This window comes from Seriola aureovittata, chromosome 7 (genome assembly GCF_021018895.1).
Source record: "Seriola aureovittata isolate HTS-2021-v1 ecotype China chromosome 7, ASM2101889v1, whole genome shotgun sequence".
NCBI classification, from domain to species: Eukaryota; Metazoa; Chordata; class Actinopteri; order Carangiformes; family Carangidae; genus Seriola; species Seriola aureovittata.
This window is the reverse complement of record NC_079370.1, coordinates 25334166-25351515: the sequence shown is the minus strand read 5'-3', so window position 1 is coordinate 25351515 and position 17350 is coordinate 25334166. Positions and strand designations below refer to the sequence as shown.

The following is a 17350-nucleotide window of genomic DNA, read 5'->3' as shown; positions in this document are numbered from 1 at the left end:
ACTCATCAGGAAGTTGAGACAATTACAGCTCAATCTGAACTTTGTAACTGCAGCTGTGGAGTAAATAATCTAATCAGAATCAACATCTAATCAGTTTGTCCTTGAGTCCAAATGAATGTTTTTACCAAAATTTTGAGAAATTCCCTCAAGGTGTTACAGAGATATCGTGTTCACAATTATCCCTAGGGGATAAATAAAGTATCTATCTATCTATCTATCAATCCAAAACTGCGTAAATAAGAAGTCACATAAAATGGTAAACACCAAGTAAAGTAGAAGTTCCTGAAACCTGTACAGTAACTGAAAAAGATGAAATGACATTAAACAAAACTAACATGATAATATAATAATAATTATTATTATTATTTAACTTGTTCTGAACCCACAAAACTGAGCCAAAAGGTCAAAGGTCACTGTAACAAACATGGATGTGTGGACTGCTGAGTCGATTTGTCATATGAAGCTGCAATGTTCTGTAAACATCCTCAAAAAACAGCTCAACTTAATTTACTGAAATATATACAGTATATATATAAATATATATATATATATATATATATATATATATATATATATATGTGTGTGTGCTGTGTCACTCAGATGACACAGCTATTGTGGTGTGTATCAGGAACGGGCAGGAAGAGGAGTACAGGGATCTGACGATGTCCTTCAGTGAATGGAGCGACAAGAACTGCCTCCTTCTGAACACCTCCAAGACCAAGGAGATGGTCATGGACTTTCGGAGGTCTAGGCCCACCCTTCAGCCAGTCAATATTTAAGGGAAGGACACTGAGGTGGTGCACACTTATAAATGGGTGTGCACCTGGACAGTAAACAGGACTGGTCCCTGAACACATCTACCTGAAGGGGCAGAGCCAGCTCTTTTTCTTCAGGAGGCTAAGGTCCTTTGACGTCTGCAGTGAAATGCTGCACATGTTTTATCAGTCAGTGGTGGCCAGTGTCTTTTATGCTGCAGTCTGCTGGGGCGGCAGCATGACAGACTGGACAAGCTGGTCAAAAAAGCTGGGTCTGTGCTTGGCAGGAGTCTGGACTCACTCAGGACTGTTGTGCAGTGAGACATGCAATGTAAGGTGGAGGCCATCTTGGACAATACCAACCATCCTCTCCACAACATTCTGGCAGGACAGAGAAGCAGCTACAGCAGCAAACGCTTCATCTCACTGCAGAACAGAGAGGTTCAGGAGATCCTTTGTTCCCACTGCCATCAGGCTGTAGAACACCTCAGCCACAGGAAGTGGACTAATCTAATTATTATTGTTTATTTATTATTAACTGTTATTATCATTATAATTATTATTATTATCAACAATGAGCTAATGGACACATGGACACAATAAAGTATTTATCTATCTATATATATATATATATATATATATATATACACACACACACATACTCTTGTGAGCCCCCAACTTCAAGAAAGTCCAAATTGCTTGTAAGTCTCCTTTTAATTCAGAAAAACCTCAGCAATTGCGGTATTGATGATAACATCACATTTAACTATTGAGTCAAATGTTCTTATAGGTCTAACTGATGAGTGAAGCAACAGAACCTCTTTAATTGCATTTTACAGAACTCATTAGTGAAGGTAGTTTTTATGTAGCCATTGTATCCACTGAAAAACCAAGTGCAGTTCAGTCCCTATCTAAAGCAGACTGTCTTAAACTTTTCTGGCCCATGAGCCAAATTTAATCATCTTAGCCTCCCCCGGGGACCCGGGCTCATTAAAATGCACTGGTAAACTTGTCATGTCACCAGAATCAGGTCGTCTCTCAGCTCCCAGTTTAAGAACTCTCTGTGTCAGACTGAAGCCAGAATGGCCCCCGTCTCCACTGTCTCCGGCTGAATTCCCTGAGAGTTCAGCCGGAGTTCACTCTACCTTCTGACTTTTTAAGTTGTAGCCTATGGCCCATCACAGTCTGCATCAATAATGCAGAGACCACAGCCTGCTAACATGTCAGCCTTTAGCAAGAGGTCTGCTCCACAAGACAGCGCTCAAACAAAGGCAGGCTGAAGACGTCTCAGACTAGCACCATGAGAACAAGAGCACTAACACACGCGCTATTTTAAGTACACAAACACACACACACACAACTCACACAGACACAAGTACAGATAAGATACACACTCTGCAGCTGTGTAATATGCACTTGTACACACTCTCAGACAAGCAGATGAATGTGCATGTGACACAAACATGCAGACGCAATCAGGAGTTTATGTGAGGCTTATGCTCACAGTCTCTGCAGCCAGTCTATTAAATTACCAAAGAGCAGAGCAGGAAGAGCAGATCCACCTTACGGTTCACACAGAGCCTGCTGTATTTCATCAGGATACTGGGAAACATCTCAGTCCGCCAGATGAAAGTATCTGTAAATATTCAGGAATTCAGGATGACGTCGGCTCCTTCTCCCCACTGACCACAATGTTATTGTTGAAACTATACTTTTTTTTAGTTTCAATGAGATTCATAGTCTGCAGTGCTGAGAAACGCCATGCATAAAAGAGCACGTAAATCTTTAATTTGAGTAAAATGGAAAACCCTCAGAAGTGGAGGTTTTCAGGGTAACATCATTGTGCGTCTCATTCTCCAATCATTTCTCCCATGCAGAGACTTCACTGAATTATTAAATCTCTACTTAGACTCTGTGGTTAAATGAAGCTATGCAAACAAGGATGAAGTGTACTGAAAGCACTCTTGCAGTAAGCCAATGCGCTGTTTGACAAAAATGTTTAAATGTCGTCTGTGAAACTGTAAAACAATATCAAATCGCTGTCCCCAGCACTTTCTGGTTGTTTCTACGGCTTCTTACTTATTTAATCAACAACTTAATACCGCAGTCTCTGAAAGGCGGGATCACTGTGGGATCGGCACAGACTTTAGCCAAATGCTGGGGAGTTTCTCTTCTCTGAGGCTTCAGGGCTGTGAAATCTGGCGAGTGGGTTCCCAAAGAAGCAAAAGGTGAGATAAATGAGGACAGGGGAATGACTCCTGGTGGAAAAAGAAGTGTGTTTATTCACAATAACCATCACACACATGGCAATGTACTCATGACTACCAAATAGTACTGAATGTGCCAACTCCTTTAGACCTGGAACTATATCATCGGTCTGGGTCACAGTGATTTGAAAAGCACGAGATGTATCATTCACCCAGCTTCAGTCAGAATCCAATTACTGGTATCTGAGATAGCGCACATGATACATGTCTGAACAAATGATGTAGCTCCACCCACAGGCCAGTCGATGCACAGTATTTCTGACAATGATAAAACTTATTTTATCAAAATAGGACCCTCAATAACAGAGAGGAGAAAAGTCACTGTAGCAGAAACACTTTAGTCTATGGACGAGTTCAGGGCCACAGCCAGGACTGTGGAGCTACTGATGCCACAAGAAGCTTTTAATTAGCCACCAACAAATCTCTGAAACATTTGTTTTTCATATAATATTAAAAAGACAACTAGAATTATCGCCTTGTGCTTGTTTCCTCTGCCAACCAGCCAAGTTGCAGGAAATATGGATACAGTGTTGAATAATAGCCAGAAGCGTTTTGGCAGAACATGATGATGTCACAGTGAAGTTGACCTTTGACCATTTAGATATGAAATGTCATCACTTCATGTTATCCTTATGGACATTTGAGTTAAACTGTGTCATAATTAATGAATGAATTTGTGAATTATGGTTTAAAATGTGTTTTGTGAGGTCACCGTGACCTTGACCTTTGACCACCAAAATCTAATTAGTTCATCCTTGATGTTTGTGTAAAATATGAAGAAGTTCCATCCCATCAAGGCTTTATTGAGATATCGTGTCCATGAGAATGGGACGGACGGAAAGCCTCTGACTGTGGCTCAGAGCTATAAAAAGAAAATCTCATAACCATCATTAAAAAGCCCAGCATGTGTAATATGTGTGTAAGTAGGGCTGGGCGGTATGGCCTAAAATTAATATCATGGTTTAATTTGAAGCACGGACGGTAACTGCATATTTCAAGATATATTCGTTTTTCTTAACAATCTGATATAAATGCCTCTGAAAGGATAAACACTGGCATGGCAGCTGCATGGCGCTATACAGGCATTATCACTGTACTCTTAACCGTGTTAGTATATATGCACCAATCAGCCACAACATTAAAACCAGTCACCGGTTTTAATGTTGTGGCTGATCGGTGTATAGAGGTATTAAAGAACATTTAATGTGTAAAACTGCAATATTAAAACAGAAAAATACAAAACCTTTTCTCAAGTGACTTCAATATCTCAGAAAAGAAAACACTTTTTCATGAAATACAATAAACTCAAGCTGCACAAAGTACAAATAAAAACTGACTTCAGGTACAGCAGGACCGGAGGTTTCTTTCCCCAACCGACTACAACACAATGAAACTCTCAAAATTCAAAACTAGTTCAAAGTAAGTCTGTCTTCTTCAGTTACAGTATTGCAGGAATTGGCGTGATTACTTCTGCATCGCCCAAAATCTCTTCTCTTCACAGCATCTCAGTGTGCATGTTTACCTTGCCTCATTGTTAGTACACTTAAATACAAAGGTTTGGCAGCATATAATCAAATTGAAAAAGTTAATTCAAATACAACAACATACACGAGGCAACACTCAAAATTACAAATAGCTGCTGTTCAGTGTTGCAGAGTGCAAAACAAATCTCCCTGCGTCCTCCCACTAAAGCTCTTTACTTGGACTCATTGCTTCTACTCAAGTGTAACAAAAAAACCCACTGTCAACACTTGTGTTTGTGCTGGTTTACTTAGCCCAGCCTCATTGCTTATAGCAGCCACTACAGGTTATTAGACAGGAAAACAAGCCTGTCAACTGCCTCCTGCTTCAGAGCAGATCTGTGGCAGGTCACAGTGTTGAACGCCCTCTCTGAAGAGCCACTAGTGGCAGGAACACAAAGGCACTTCCTGGCCAAGCTGGCCACTCTTGGGAAATTTGCTTGGTGAAGCCTCCATGGCTCCAGTGGATCTGCCTCAAGCATCAACCTCCAGCGCCTGCAGGTAGCTGCTGAGCTCAACTGCAACTGCATCTCTGTCAGAGACGGCAGCTGGGCCAGGCTGTTGAACATTCGTCTAGCAAGACTTCGCTCCGCTTTCTCTGGCGCCTCCGTCTCTGCAACATCTTCTGCAGATGATCCTTCTGCAGCCTCTCTTGCCATCGTGGAGACTGAATCTCTGCGGTGCAGCTTTGGTTTTGATGTACTCTCCCTGTCATCTGCTACATGTGCTTTTTTTCATCTGCCACAGGGTCAGAGTATTTCTCATCTAATTACTGGAAGGTGGCCCTCTTCATGTCCTTTGTCAAGTGTGTGTCATTTTGAGCTGGAGTCAGAAAACCATTATTGAAAAGATGGAGCACAGGTTTGAGGTGACACACTGACATATTCTTCCACAGACTCAATCAGGGGACTGAGGGTTTTGTTTACTGACTCCATGTATCACCTTTAAGGCCTTCTCCTGTTCAATCACCCTCTGAACACTTTCTGTTGGCATTTCAGCGATGGGGGGTGGGGGGGTGGGGGGGTGGGGGGGGTCCAGCCTGGGCAGTGACCATTTCTTTATCTCTGTCTTTATCCTCCACATGTAGGAAAAGTCACTCACAATCTCCTTGCATATGCCAGCTGCATGTTCAACACAGAGCTCTTTGACGCTTCCGTCTGTTGGCAAGAAAAAAACGTTATTGTTATGAGACTTCATTAATCAAGAACCATTGCATAAAAACATTCATCTCAAAATAAGAGGAGATGATTCATGCCAGATTTAGCTATTAGCTCATTTCCATCTGCGGTCCCTGGGCAGGTACACACACAACAATCACCAGACACTAAACACATTCATTTACATGCAACACCATTACACAGTCTGCCACACCAACACTTACACTAGCACACATGAACATACAAATGCCAGCACACTCATCCAGCACAACTGTAAAACTACAATTCATTACAATCAAAAAACTGAATCACAGTCAAATGAATGTTGACATGATGGGTAACTCAATGTTCAGTGTATTGCATCATGGGAAAAAGAGTGAAAGTCTGTTCTTAGCTGGAAGCAGATTCCAGTGTCTATGAAAAGTGTAGACAGTTGTATTATAAATACTTACAGTCAGCCTTTATGTTAATGTTTACTTTGAATAAGTTCAGCTATTAACTAAGTAACTACTGCAATTATTTCAATGCCATATAAATAAAAGTATTCATTATTCGTATGTTATGTGTGTTTGAAGCCTAAAGGTAAGATTTACAGGTTACTATCATATATATACATATACATATGTATATTAGTGTCGAATGATATGCAAAATAAATCATATTGTGATTATTTTGGCAGTACTGAGATATATTGTGATTGTGATATGAGTAGCAATTTCAGTTGGAATGGTTGTTTTTGGAATATATATATATATATATATATATATATATAGTGTTGTGCATGAACGTGAATGAACGCCGTTGTTTGAGCATTTGAAGCAGTTTTATGAACAAACAAGTGAAGACTCAGACAGATTATATTTATATATGGATTTTAAATGTAACTAATGTCTGTGTCAGTGGTGTACAATAATTGATTTAGTTTGGGAGTGGCAATGATTTGGCGCTGGTGATGGATGGGTAGAAGGAGGTTCTATTGAAAAAGAATAGCAATCTATTTTTTTTTTTTTAAAACGAACAAATGAACATGAACTAGTTGATTTTCATCTGTATGAATTGAACTTTGAGCTATTTTTTTTTTAAAGTGTGAACTGGCAACACTGTATGTATTAGAAACTTAAACTATGTGCAAGTTCATCAAAAACATGCACTATAAGACAGAACACATATTTTGACACTCCTCTTTTGACCTACCAAAGGCGAGGTGAAGCCTGTGGCCAAAGCACTGCAGTCTCGTCCAGCCGTGAAGTGCCACCGCCATTCTTCTATAAGCCTCCATGACTCCAGCGCTTCCCTTGGGAAGTCAATTCCCCAGTGGTCATCAGGGGAATTCACTGGTAGTTGCATAGTGTGTAGTTCTTTCTCCACTTGCTCACTGACCTCACCGTATGGTTTTAGCGGCCTCTTGGATCCAGGGCTTTGATCATGTCTTTCAGGCCTGTTCTGTCAACTGGTTCCAGAGGGAAGCATGTCCTCACACAAGAACACTGATGGCTTTTGTTATGTTACTTCTTATGTTGTCAGTCCACCACTGATTTTTTTTGTCTCCTAAGGACAGCTTTTGAAAAATGCCAGAGGAAGTGATGTGTGATTTGCAGCCACCTTTTACTTCCCACTGCAGTTGGATTCACTTGACGTTTGTGGACGATTCGTTTTCGCTTTTCTCATATTCCAGAATGTGTTTTCATCGAGGTGATAGAAAAGATTGCTCGTACCGCGCCTTTGCAAACTACTGTCGTCCAACATGATTTGCGGATTATCATTTTCTGCTTGTTGTCTGACTTTTTATAACCAAACCATTTTCCATGTAATGGAAGATACACTGGTCTTTTTACCAACTCCTCCTCCTCGTCGTGTATGCAGCACTTTCAGCCGTTTCTTCATTTCCCCACGAAGCAGCATGGGCTCTCATGTTTTCCAGATGATTCGCTGGCACAGGCTGATGATGACAAAGCCTGTGGTGAGTCTCCTTCTTCTTCTTTCTGGCAGACTAGGCACGGTTTAGTGCATTGCTACCTCCCGCTGGTTATATATTACAATATTTCTATAAAGAAATATTTCTATAAAGAAAAGAAAAAAATATAAATATATTGTAAATATACTTAAAATCTAGCAAACAATTTGCAAACCCTGTGAAATATCAACTAGAGATAAACAGAGATTGCTGCGTCAAACTGGCTGCAGTCCTGAAAAGCTGAACAGAGATCTCTCCGAGAGGCTGTTGGCTGCGTTCACTGAACGTCTGAGATTCATTTTCACACAGAATATGCACCTCATTGCTGTGATTTCTGCAGGGTAGCTCAGAAAATATACCATGTTTTGGCAAATAAGTTTTCTTTGATCAACTTATTATGTTGTGCCAACTGGGGTTAAAAATAAAACCACAGCTTTTATCAGAGGGTTTCATGCTGAACTTTGATCTTCCATTTGATGAACACAACATTTTCGAATGTATTCAGTCAGAACTCAGTAAGATGATGGTTCCGGCCAAAAAGAGACTGGAAGGGAGATGTTAAAAAAGCAAGTTGTTGTAAAGCAGATTAGACTCAGACAACTGTGTAATAGAATGAATTTATCTTGATAACATAGCATAGGATGACCACATGAAGAAAAAAGTTCCAATGAATGAGATGTATTGTGTTTCTTGTGTACACACTTGTCACTGCAGCTCTTCCACATATCATACTTTTTACATGATTTTCCCTCCATAAAGTCACAAACACAGCAGTTTCAGAGGACACACAATAACAGACAGTGTATTTATACATACAAACACACACACACACACACACACACACACTCCCAAGAGCACAATCCAGACAAAGACACACATACTGTGGTGCAGACTGGCACTCGTCTTTGCCCGTCTCGCGCCTTTGCTCCACCAACACAATACTGTCAAATTTTGGCGCATCACATCGGCTCAGAGACAGACAAGGCTGTATTATCAACAACTGACAAGAGCTCACGTCCTGGCTGTGTGCGTGTGCGTGTGAGCTGGAGTTCAATGTGCAGACTGTGTGTGTGTGTGTGTGTGTGTGTGTGTGAGAGAGAGAGAAAGAGAGAGAGTTCAGGTTAAGGCTGAGCTGTCAGCGGCAGACAAGCCCCATCAAGTCTTCCTCCTCTGTCTAACACACACTCAGCCTCTCGCCTCGGGAGGTGAGAAGCCGCTAATTGGCAAAGGGTGAAACACACATGCGTGCGCTCGCAGTACACACGCATTGACTGACGGTCAGTTACAGTCAGACACACACACACACACACACACACACACACACACACACACACACACACACAGGCTAGTACGAACAAAGAGACAGAAATACAAACAGACAGATGGACACAGACGTCTGGCTCTGAGAAGCAGTTGTACAGTGAGCTGTGTGAAGCAGACACACAGCTCAACCTGGTAGACGAGAACACATTACTGTAGCCAATAATGCACCCGGCCTGCTCCCCGACTTTCTCCTCAACTTTCCCTCTTAGTTTTTATTTTATGACTTGATGGTTTTTATTCACTTATGTATTAATGGATTCTATCTTTGCAGTTTAGCCTGCGCACAGGGCTGACCTTAAAAAAACAGAGCGCTCGCCCTCTGTGTGTTCTCTGCAGTGCCTTAGGGGAGTCTGATGCAAAGCATATGTATATATACCAATCACAATACAAAGCCCTTTTACATATGTCGTACTTTTGATTTCAACCATATTTAACCTAGCCTCACTAGACATAGATGGGACGATAAAATGTGCAAGGCAAGCAAGTGCACCTCTGCTCACAATGTGTTAAAGCACAATTCAACTTCTTACTAAGTATTAAAGGTGCACTGTGGAGTCTTCTTCACTGCCTTTCCTGGCACATAGTTTCTTGGCATATTACTGCCATCAACTGTCAATCAGTGGTATAGCATGAAACTGGCAGCAGAAATGTGTATTGCAAAACACAGACCCCCCCCCCCCCCCATCAAAACATTACTTCATAACATACACAGAGGTCAAAGCAAGTTTAGAAAATCCAGACAGAATAAACTCTGGTCTCAATAACTGATGTCATACAATTCAAATGTATTCTTGTAAAGTAATTTAGCTGCAAGTAATAGAATAGGTTGTGTTTGTCCAGTGATTGCCTTAAAGGCTCAATATTTATCAGTCAAACTGACAATGAGCGATCAAGAAAAAGAAACGGATGATGTCACAGCAAACTGTCCAATAGTATTTACAGTCTACAGGCAACAGTCTAGATGACTAAGGATGACGTAATCACCATAAATGACAGACTGTCAACATCCTGTTTACATAACATGCATGCCATGCCCCCTCACTTCACTCATCCAAACAGGAAATAAGAGAATGATTTAGTCCTGAAGGGACTCTGAAGGTGCATGTTTATAGTAGATGAATGCATGTGACTCGGCATAATGAAATAATCTGTTTACATTATTTATCTAACATTGGATAAATAATGAACTAATTGGATTCATTCTCTGCTCCATTATAATAAATTATAGCTTTCAGTTTACTGTAATGGATTATCAAGCTGAGGGAACTTCATATCTGATATCTTTCATGCTGTACAAAAATAAATGATACCTGCTGGACTGTACTGTCTGTGCAAACGCTGCCAGAAATAAAGTATAGAAAAGGGTCAACATACAGAGGATTGGCACAGAAAGCAAACAGTGTTTTCCCTTAATACTGTAACTCATCATTAAGCACAGGTGTCCTTTTATTGAACCCAACTTAACAAGCTTTACTTGCACAGCTCAACTTGTCAGTGTGGCAGCAGGCAGAAAACATGCAGCAGATCCTGCACCAGCCACCGACACTACTCTGCTGCCACAGCCAATCACTCCAACACAAGCATCCAGGCTCCACTAAGGATAGGGTTTGTGTCAGAACTGAGCAAAGTACATACATGAGAGAAAGAGCGTGTGAATGACACAGAAAGGGAGGAGGGTGTGTGCGTTGGGGAGGGTGGGGATCATAGACAATTAAACAGAGACAAGATGTGAAAAAACGTTGGCAACCAATACTTGAAAACAGTGCCTCAGACCTTGGAGGACTCTCCCTCATCTGTTGATTCCTGAGTGAAACCTTCAGGACGAAGCAGAGGCAGGGTAGCCAGAGAGAGGGCGTCTGTACAGCCAGCCAGCTAAGGAACAAAACAACACCCCAGGCAAGCACTTGTATTCTCTCTACCAGACCTACACAGAAAACCTCCTGCACCTTCATGCAGCTCACACAGAGAACAGAGGTGCATAATCAAATTAACGTAAACACAATCAGTGCTGGAATACAACAATCAGACAACGCAGCGCTCAGCTACTTTACAGTGTCACATACAGATCAATACTTTTATAAGATTGAGTCAGTCTGAAACTTTGAGCCATGGGTCTGCAATTTATAGTGGTCATTATTTAAGCAACATCACAGGAGAGGGAGTGATACTGAATATGAGCACGGCTGAAACTCGGTCATGGCCTGCAGGCAACAACAGATTATGATTTGTTTATTGCATCAATTATTTGGCTACACCAACAAAGATAGTTCCGCAACTTGACTGTTGCTCAGCAACACATAAACATTTTCCTGACCTGCACACTAGCTTGCTACTTTATCTATACGTTACCTTACCCTTCATCCTCTTCTGACCATACATCATTTAACTCAAATGTTATTTCTGGAAATATATTCATATATATAAAAGACAGTAATGTAACATGAATTAACGCTTGATAGAACACCTGTAAAGCAGAGTGATACATGTAGTTAAAAGTCCCAGTGCTGTTGTACTATATGTCAGCACTCAGAATGTCTCTCATCCCATCAATTTACTTGTAAAGTCATTTATATTCAGAATGAATAACAAAAATGACTGAAAGAGGAAGGAGAATTAAAGAAAAATGAGCTGACAGATTTGTTAGTAAAGGGTAACAGATCACTCATTAACATAACTTTGACGTGTCTATAGTAAGTGTCAGGGTCATCTTTAGAACAGTGCATCCCTATGAATGATGTGTATGTTTGTTTAACCCTCATTATCTTCTTAGTCTTAAAGATGATGATGAGGAGGAGGAAGAGGAGGAGGAGGAGGAGGAGGAGGATGATGAGAATGAGGAGAGGATCTGTCTTCATGTTCTTCGGGGGAAAATGTGTGATGTGGGGGTTTAGTTTTTAATTGATGGTGAGAGGATGTTTATGGATGAATGTTGATGACGTTTCACTGTCCCACTGTGGTCCTCACCCCACCCTACAGTGCTCCACACAACTCTCTACCAGCTCATCCCAGATGAAGCTACTTGGTGACACCTCTTCATCATATGCACCGCGTGTCTCATTTGCATAAAAAGTTGGGTGGCCAAAGGCGCCGGATCAGGGTGTAAGATTTAAAATCTAGCTTTCCAGCTAGCTTGTTCTTCAGATGAAACAGCGCAGGACAGCTAACGACACACCTGCCAGACAGATAAACATCTCCTTGCCTCTGCTCAGTGATAAATGTTACAGCAATCACGGAGGTCACGGTCTGTGGGAGAGGCAGTGTTACCCTACAGGGATGCAGACATAGCGGACTGGTACTGTGGCCCCGTGCGGATGATTGATGGGAGCCACGGCTAGCCGGCTTGCAGCTAACTTAGCCGTATTAGCTTAGCTGCTGTCTGGCGCAGCTTAGAAAGCAGCTCCAACTCTAAACTGCAACTTCCACCGTCTGGCCCAAAGTCAGACCCAACACCGGACAGCCTGACTAGCGTTTAGCCACAGCGGCTAGCATAACCAGAACATTCCCCCAGCCGCCTACGACTCAACCGTTATAAATTAAAAATACAGCAGTGTGCAAAAAATAACTAAGAAAATGTCACAGGCATCCTACCTGTTATGCAGTCGCTAACGTGCTAAATCGCCGTGTCTGCTTTTTCAAAGTCTGTGATGTTGTGTTGCCAGACGTCAAGTCCAACTGCACTACAGCGGTTTCCAGTCTGGGAAGCAAAATAAAGCCCAGCTGCCTTACTGTACAGTACATGCTGCTGACAGCCGGGCTGTGGGTGAAGCTTTGGCGACACATGCAGGTCCCAGTCCATATAACAGCCCGAGCACAAACTGGCCTAAAAGTATAATGCCTCACTGTTTTCAGAGGTGACACAGTTTGGGATCAGATGCACTCAGTGTTGGTATCAGTTTATTAAGGTGGTTCCTCTATCATCTGTTCTAAGGCAGATAACTTCAGTAGGACAGATGTTATTATCAATAAGTAACTTTAAAACCAGAGCTACAAGATGCTTCATAAGTGCAGAGAAAATATAATAATACCATGTGAGTGAACAAACAGACAAATAAAACAAAGATAAGACTGACAATTCACCATGTGCAATATCACTAATCTACTATTTTTTGGTTTTTATATAATTGAAGTATTTAATTGTATAAATTATTCATCTTTTTAAGTATTTCGTATCATCATTTTTGCAGTTTTTCTTTCTTTTTACTGTCCACTTTGCTGCTGTAATACAGCAAATCTCCCCACAGTGGGACTAATACAGGAATATCTTATCTTATAAAACTACAAAACTACTGGAGAGTCATTTAGAAAAAGGTTGATAAAAATGACGGTCTATAGGTTTTTAAGAGGTTTTTTAAAGTGGCACTGACTCAGCTGACCTCATATTGTGGGGGTAAAACAGTCAAATCTGTGCCAGTACAAATGAATGAACTGAGGGTTGTTTCATAAAGCCAGATTACTATTCAGGTTTATTTCAGTAAGCCAGACTTACTTTTAGACATTTATTATCATGGGAAATACTGAGCAGTGGATGATTTTTCTTATATAAGACAAGGGTATATTGTCCCCTTATTTTAATTCCATACAGTCTCATGTTATGCTCAGCTGCGGTGATGGGATAATAGTGAAAAGGAAAAGTGAAAGAGAATCTTTGTGCAATTAAAATTCAGCTATAATAAAGTAATTTAGTTATTGATGATAAAGTAATTAAGTAGTTATTCAGTGTGGTAAACTATCCTCCGTTGGTTAGAAGTTTTAAAACATGACCTATAAAAATATCTGTTGCCCTTTAATATTTGTCACTGATTGTAAACTCTTGTCTATGATGGGATCCTGTAAGAATGATGGCTCAGTTTTCTCAGGGATCCGATTGGCCAGTAGTCGGGCTGTTGGCAATTTTTGATCTGATGCTCTGATGTAAACCTGCTGAATAGGTTACCATGGTGATATCCCCCATCTTTTACATCTATGTTGAGTCTCATCACCAAAGTTGACTCACATTAAACCCACAATGTCATAATAACAGTATGCAGCAAGCACTGAGCTAAGCCAGCTGATTTGAGCTCATCTCTACGTGTAACCAAAACTCATCCATTTGCTGTTTATTTTACTCTTCATATTAAGTTTCATATGTGCTGATCTGCTGAAACAAACATTGCAGCTTTGTCTTAACATGTCTGTTTTCTTCACTGTGAAGAGACCAGAGTTTAAGTTTGTTCACATCTGCTCCAAAGCAGCTTTGTGAAACACACTGATCCTTGTTCAGTTTGATGATTTGTTCAGGACAGGTATATCCACAAGACCTGCCTTTGAGCCACCTTTATAAAACACATGTTTTCATTGGACCCCCTGTATGAATAAGGTTGAATTAATGAAAAAAAATATGTATATAATATAGATTATAGATATGCAGATTCTCTATAGTGGACCTAATTGACTGTATCCCCATTCTGAGCTAGGAAGGGAAACATGAAGGGAAATGAATGTTTTTTTTACTTAAACCCTCAAAAAACTTTCAGGGACCTTGAAGGAGGCAAAGCTATTTATCACAAACTTTATTTAAAATGTGTACATAGAACAATATATTATATAATAAACTATATGAAGCATGTGCAAATTGTAAATGAAAGTATGTTAGGATAGCTGTCAGTTCATGTTGAGTGCAGCCTGTGAAAACATACAGCCTTCATATTAAAACTTACTTTATACAAGCATGAAAATATTGTTCGACACTAGTGTTTTTCATTGTGTTGTCCCAATGTGTGGCATCTAACAGGTTAACAACACATCTCCGATGAAGTTTTCCCATGTCATTCCAGTTACAAAAAAATGATTATGGATGTGAATCCAACACCCCCAAGCAATTTTGGCCATTTGCCCCAGAGCCAAAAGAGGAAATGTGGTGCTAATTTTCTGTGACTTGAACTGTAATTAACACTGTTTTACCATGGTAACCATACTAAGCAGGCCTGGCAAGCTACCGAACACAAACCCCACCAGAGGAAACTCTTAAAGCATGTAATAACAATCATTAACCATCCTAATGTGGTCTGAGCTTCCCTGATCATGACTACATCAAGTACATCTGGACTGTTTGAACAAGTCTTGGAGGTTGCTGGGAATTCGACACATGGTGCTGACAAAGGCCACTGTCCAGGTGGGTTCTGCATGATGAGGAGCCATTTCCATAGAAACCACACAAGCAGAGAAGATAAGGAAAATCTTAGGAAATGTAGAAAGACCTAACTTTGAAAATCAAAACTCTTAAAACACAGAATCCTCAAATCTCCTGTGGTCTTGTTACGGTTAATTACAGAAATTACTTAATTTGCCCAGGCCAGATTTCTACTATCTAAAATGGAAAAAACAGCAAGACAAAATGGCTTTTCCCTGCAGTCATGTTACCAAACAAGAGACAAAGGCATCCCTGAGTGACCAGCTCCAAGTAATCCCGAACATAGCCCAGCTGGTACTGCTACTGTCTGACAGAGGCTGTGGTGACAACAATACTGCCTTGTTAACGACCTAGGGATAAGGCAAATACCAGATCCAGAGTCAAGTGACATAAATCATTAATTCACTGTAATGCCAGATTGGTGCAGACTAATTGTGAGCCAGTAAGGCCAAATATTCAGCTTCAGGCACAAACATTTTTCATGGGCCAACTGAAAACACCTGTCTTATCCAGAGGCAGATGGGGCTGTTGTTGGCAGTAGATCCTCAGTCATCTCCAGTTCATCAGCTACAGTCTACATCTCCAAATATGATGAAAAGGAATGACTTAACTCCATGGTTGCTTTTAATTGATCCTTATCAATGTGGAGTTTTTCTTTTTCCTCTGTTACTCCCCTCTGTGCCATGATGAATAGTACAGAGAAGAGCATCCACCCAAAGCCAGCCAGTCAGCATGAGGAGGTGGCGTAGGACGGTAGATGGTGAATTCAAGGCAATGCCTCACCGATCAGCTGAATTACAAGATTTCCACTTGTTTCTGACTGGATGAGCAGCAAGCCAGCGTGTCTGCCTGCAGTGCTGGGCTTGAACTGGACGGGTAGCTTCAGATAGTGCTGCGATCTAATGGATGAGAAAGAAGTTAAACAGATAAATTGGCAAAAGACATTTATTTCAATTTGAAATGTTAAGAGCAAATCAAATACTCAGGATTGAACTATATGAATCATGACAAACTAGGCTGCGGCGAAAATTATAATCTTAAAACACTGTATGGGAAAAAGAAATCATCCATGTGCACACACAATTTTACAGCATAACAAACAGACAATAAATGGGACAGTGTGTGTGCATTGTGTTTAGTGTAGATGTGGACATGAGAGTGCATGATACGAGCCTCAGCATGCTGGGGTCACCACAAGGCTACAATGAACCCACACACTGCACACCACACATCTACTGTAGGACTGGGTCAGCTTCAGCAACATTGGAGACAAAAATGTCACGACATATATCTGAGAGGGCTTAATTTTTGTAGAGGAGGTAAATCAGTTCCAATATGTATTTTTTTTCCTATACAACTCTTAGCGTATGTCGTTTTTCTGATTAAAAAAAACAACAACACAAAAACACATGTTCTGCCCACTCTGAGCAGAGTCCCTCACCAACAGAGCACAGCACAGCACAGCACAGCTAGTACCTGTGGTCTGGCAACCCCTCCCAAAGGCCTTAGCAAGGCAAAACATCAGCACTCCTCGGGCCTCAAGTGTGCACCGTATATAGAAACATCATCCACCAGGTCCCAACATCTCACAGGACCTCCCATAGTGAGCAATGGGAAAATGTTACACAGACTAAGTTACATCAGAGCATGTTTTGACTAAACATTAATACATATTACTTAGTTCCAGTTAGGGCTGCACAATTAATCGAAATACAATCCAAATCACAATATGGCCATGTGCAACATCCAAATCACAGGAGCTGCAATTTTTTGATAAAGGTAAAATGTGTCACATTGTTGTGCACTGTTAGCACCATAAGTGTTGTGGTGCTACAGAGACGCCCTGGCCTTCAAATCATGTTCTCCAGACATAAAGGAATATGTTTGTTTGGTACAAGACCAACAAAAAAATCACATCATTGTCATCATTTAAAAAAAATTTCAGTGAAAATGCAAAAACGACCATTCCAACTGAAATCACATATTGCAATATCTGCCAAAATAACTCCTAATGATTTTTTTTGCATATCGTGCAGCCCTAGTTCCAGTGTAGAAGCTTCTCTAACAATAGACAACAAAAAAGTGGAGCACAGTAAGAAGAAACCACAGAGCTATGCAGTCATTATAAAGATTACTGAGAGGTGTGCCCCCTGGCTACTATCAAAAGGTGCAGAATAGAGAGTTTCTGTCAGGCATAATGACCTC

At 40.8% G+C, this 17350-nt stretch overlaps 2 protein-coding genes across 5 annotated transcripts in view; both read right to left on the bottom strand.

Annotated features, from left to right (window-relative positions):
* Positions 1–12718, bottom strand: part of LOC130172019 (low-density lipoprotein receptor class A domain-containing protein 4-like) — a 233217-nt gene extending 220499 nt beyond the window's left edge. The window contains exon 1 of the mRNA XM_056380414.1: positions 12565–12718. The gene's annotated coding sequence lies outside the window, so the exon portion shown is untranslated. The remainder of the gene's footprint in view (positions 1–12564) is intronic.
* Positions 12719–14510: 1792 nt separating this feature from the next.
* Positions 14511–17350, bottom strand: part of cep192 (centrosomal protein 192) — a 30710-nt gene continuing 27870 nt past the window's right edge. For 3 of the 4 annotated variants that reach the window (XM_056380865.1, XM_056380864.1, XM_056380866.1), the window contains exon 52: positions 14511–16044. In XM_056380865.1, the coding sequence (XP_056236840.1) occupies positions 15912–16044 (133 nt within the window). In that variant the 3' untranslated portion in view covers positions 14511–15911. Of the gene's footprint in view, positions 16045–16621; positions 16741–17350 lie in introns of all 4 variants that reach the window. The other variant, XR_008828245.1, reaches the window with a different exon arrangement.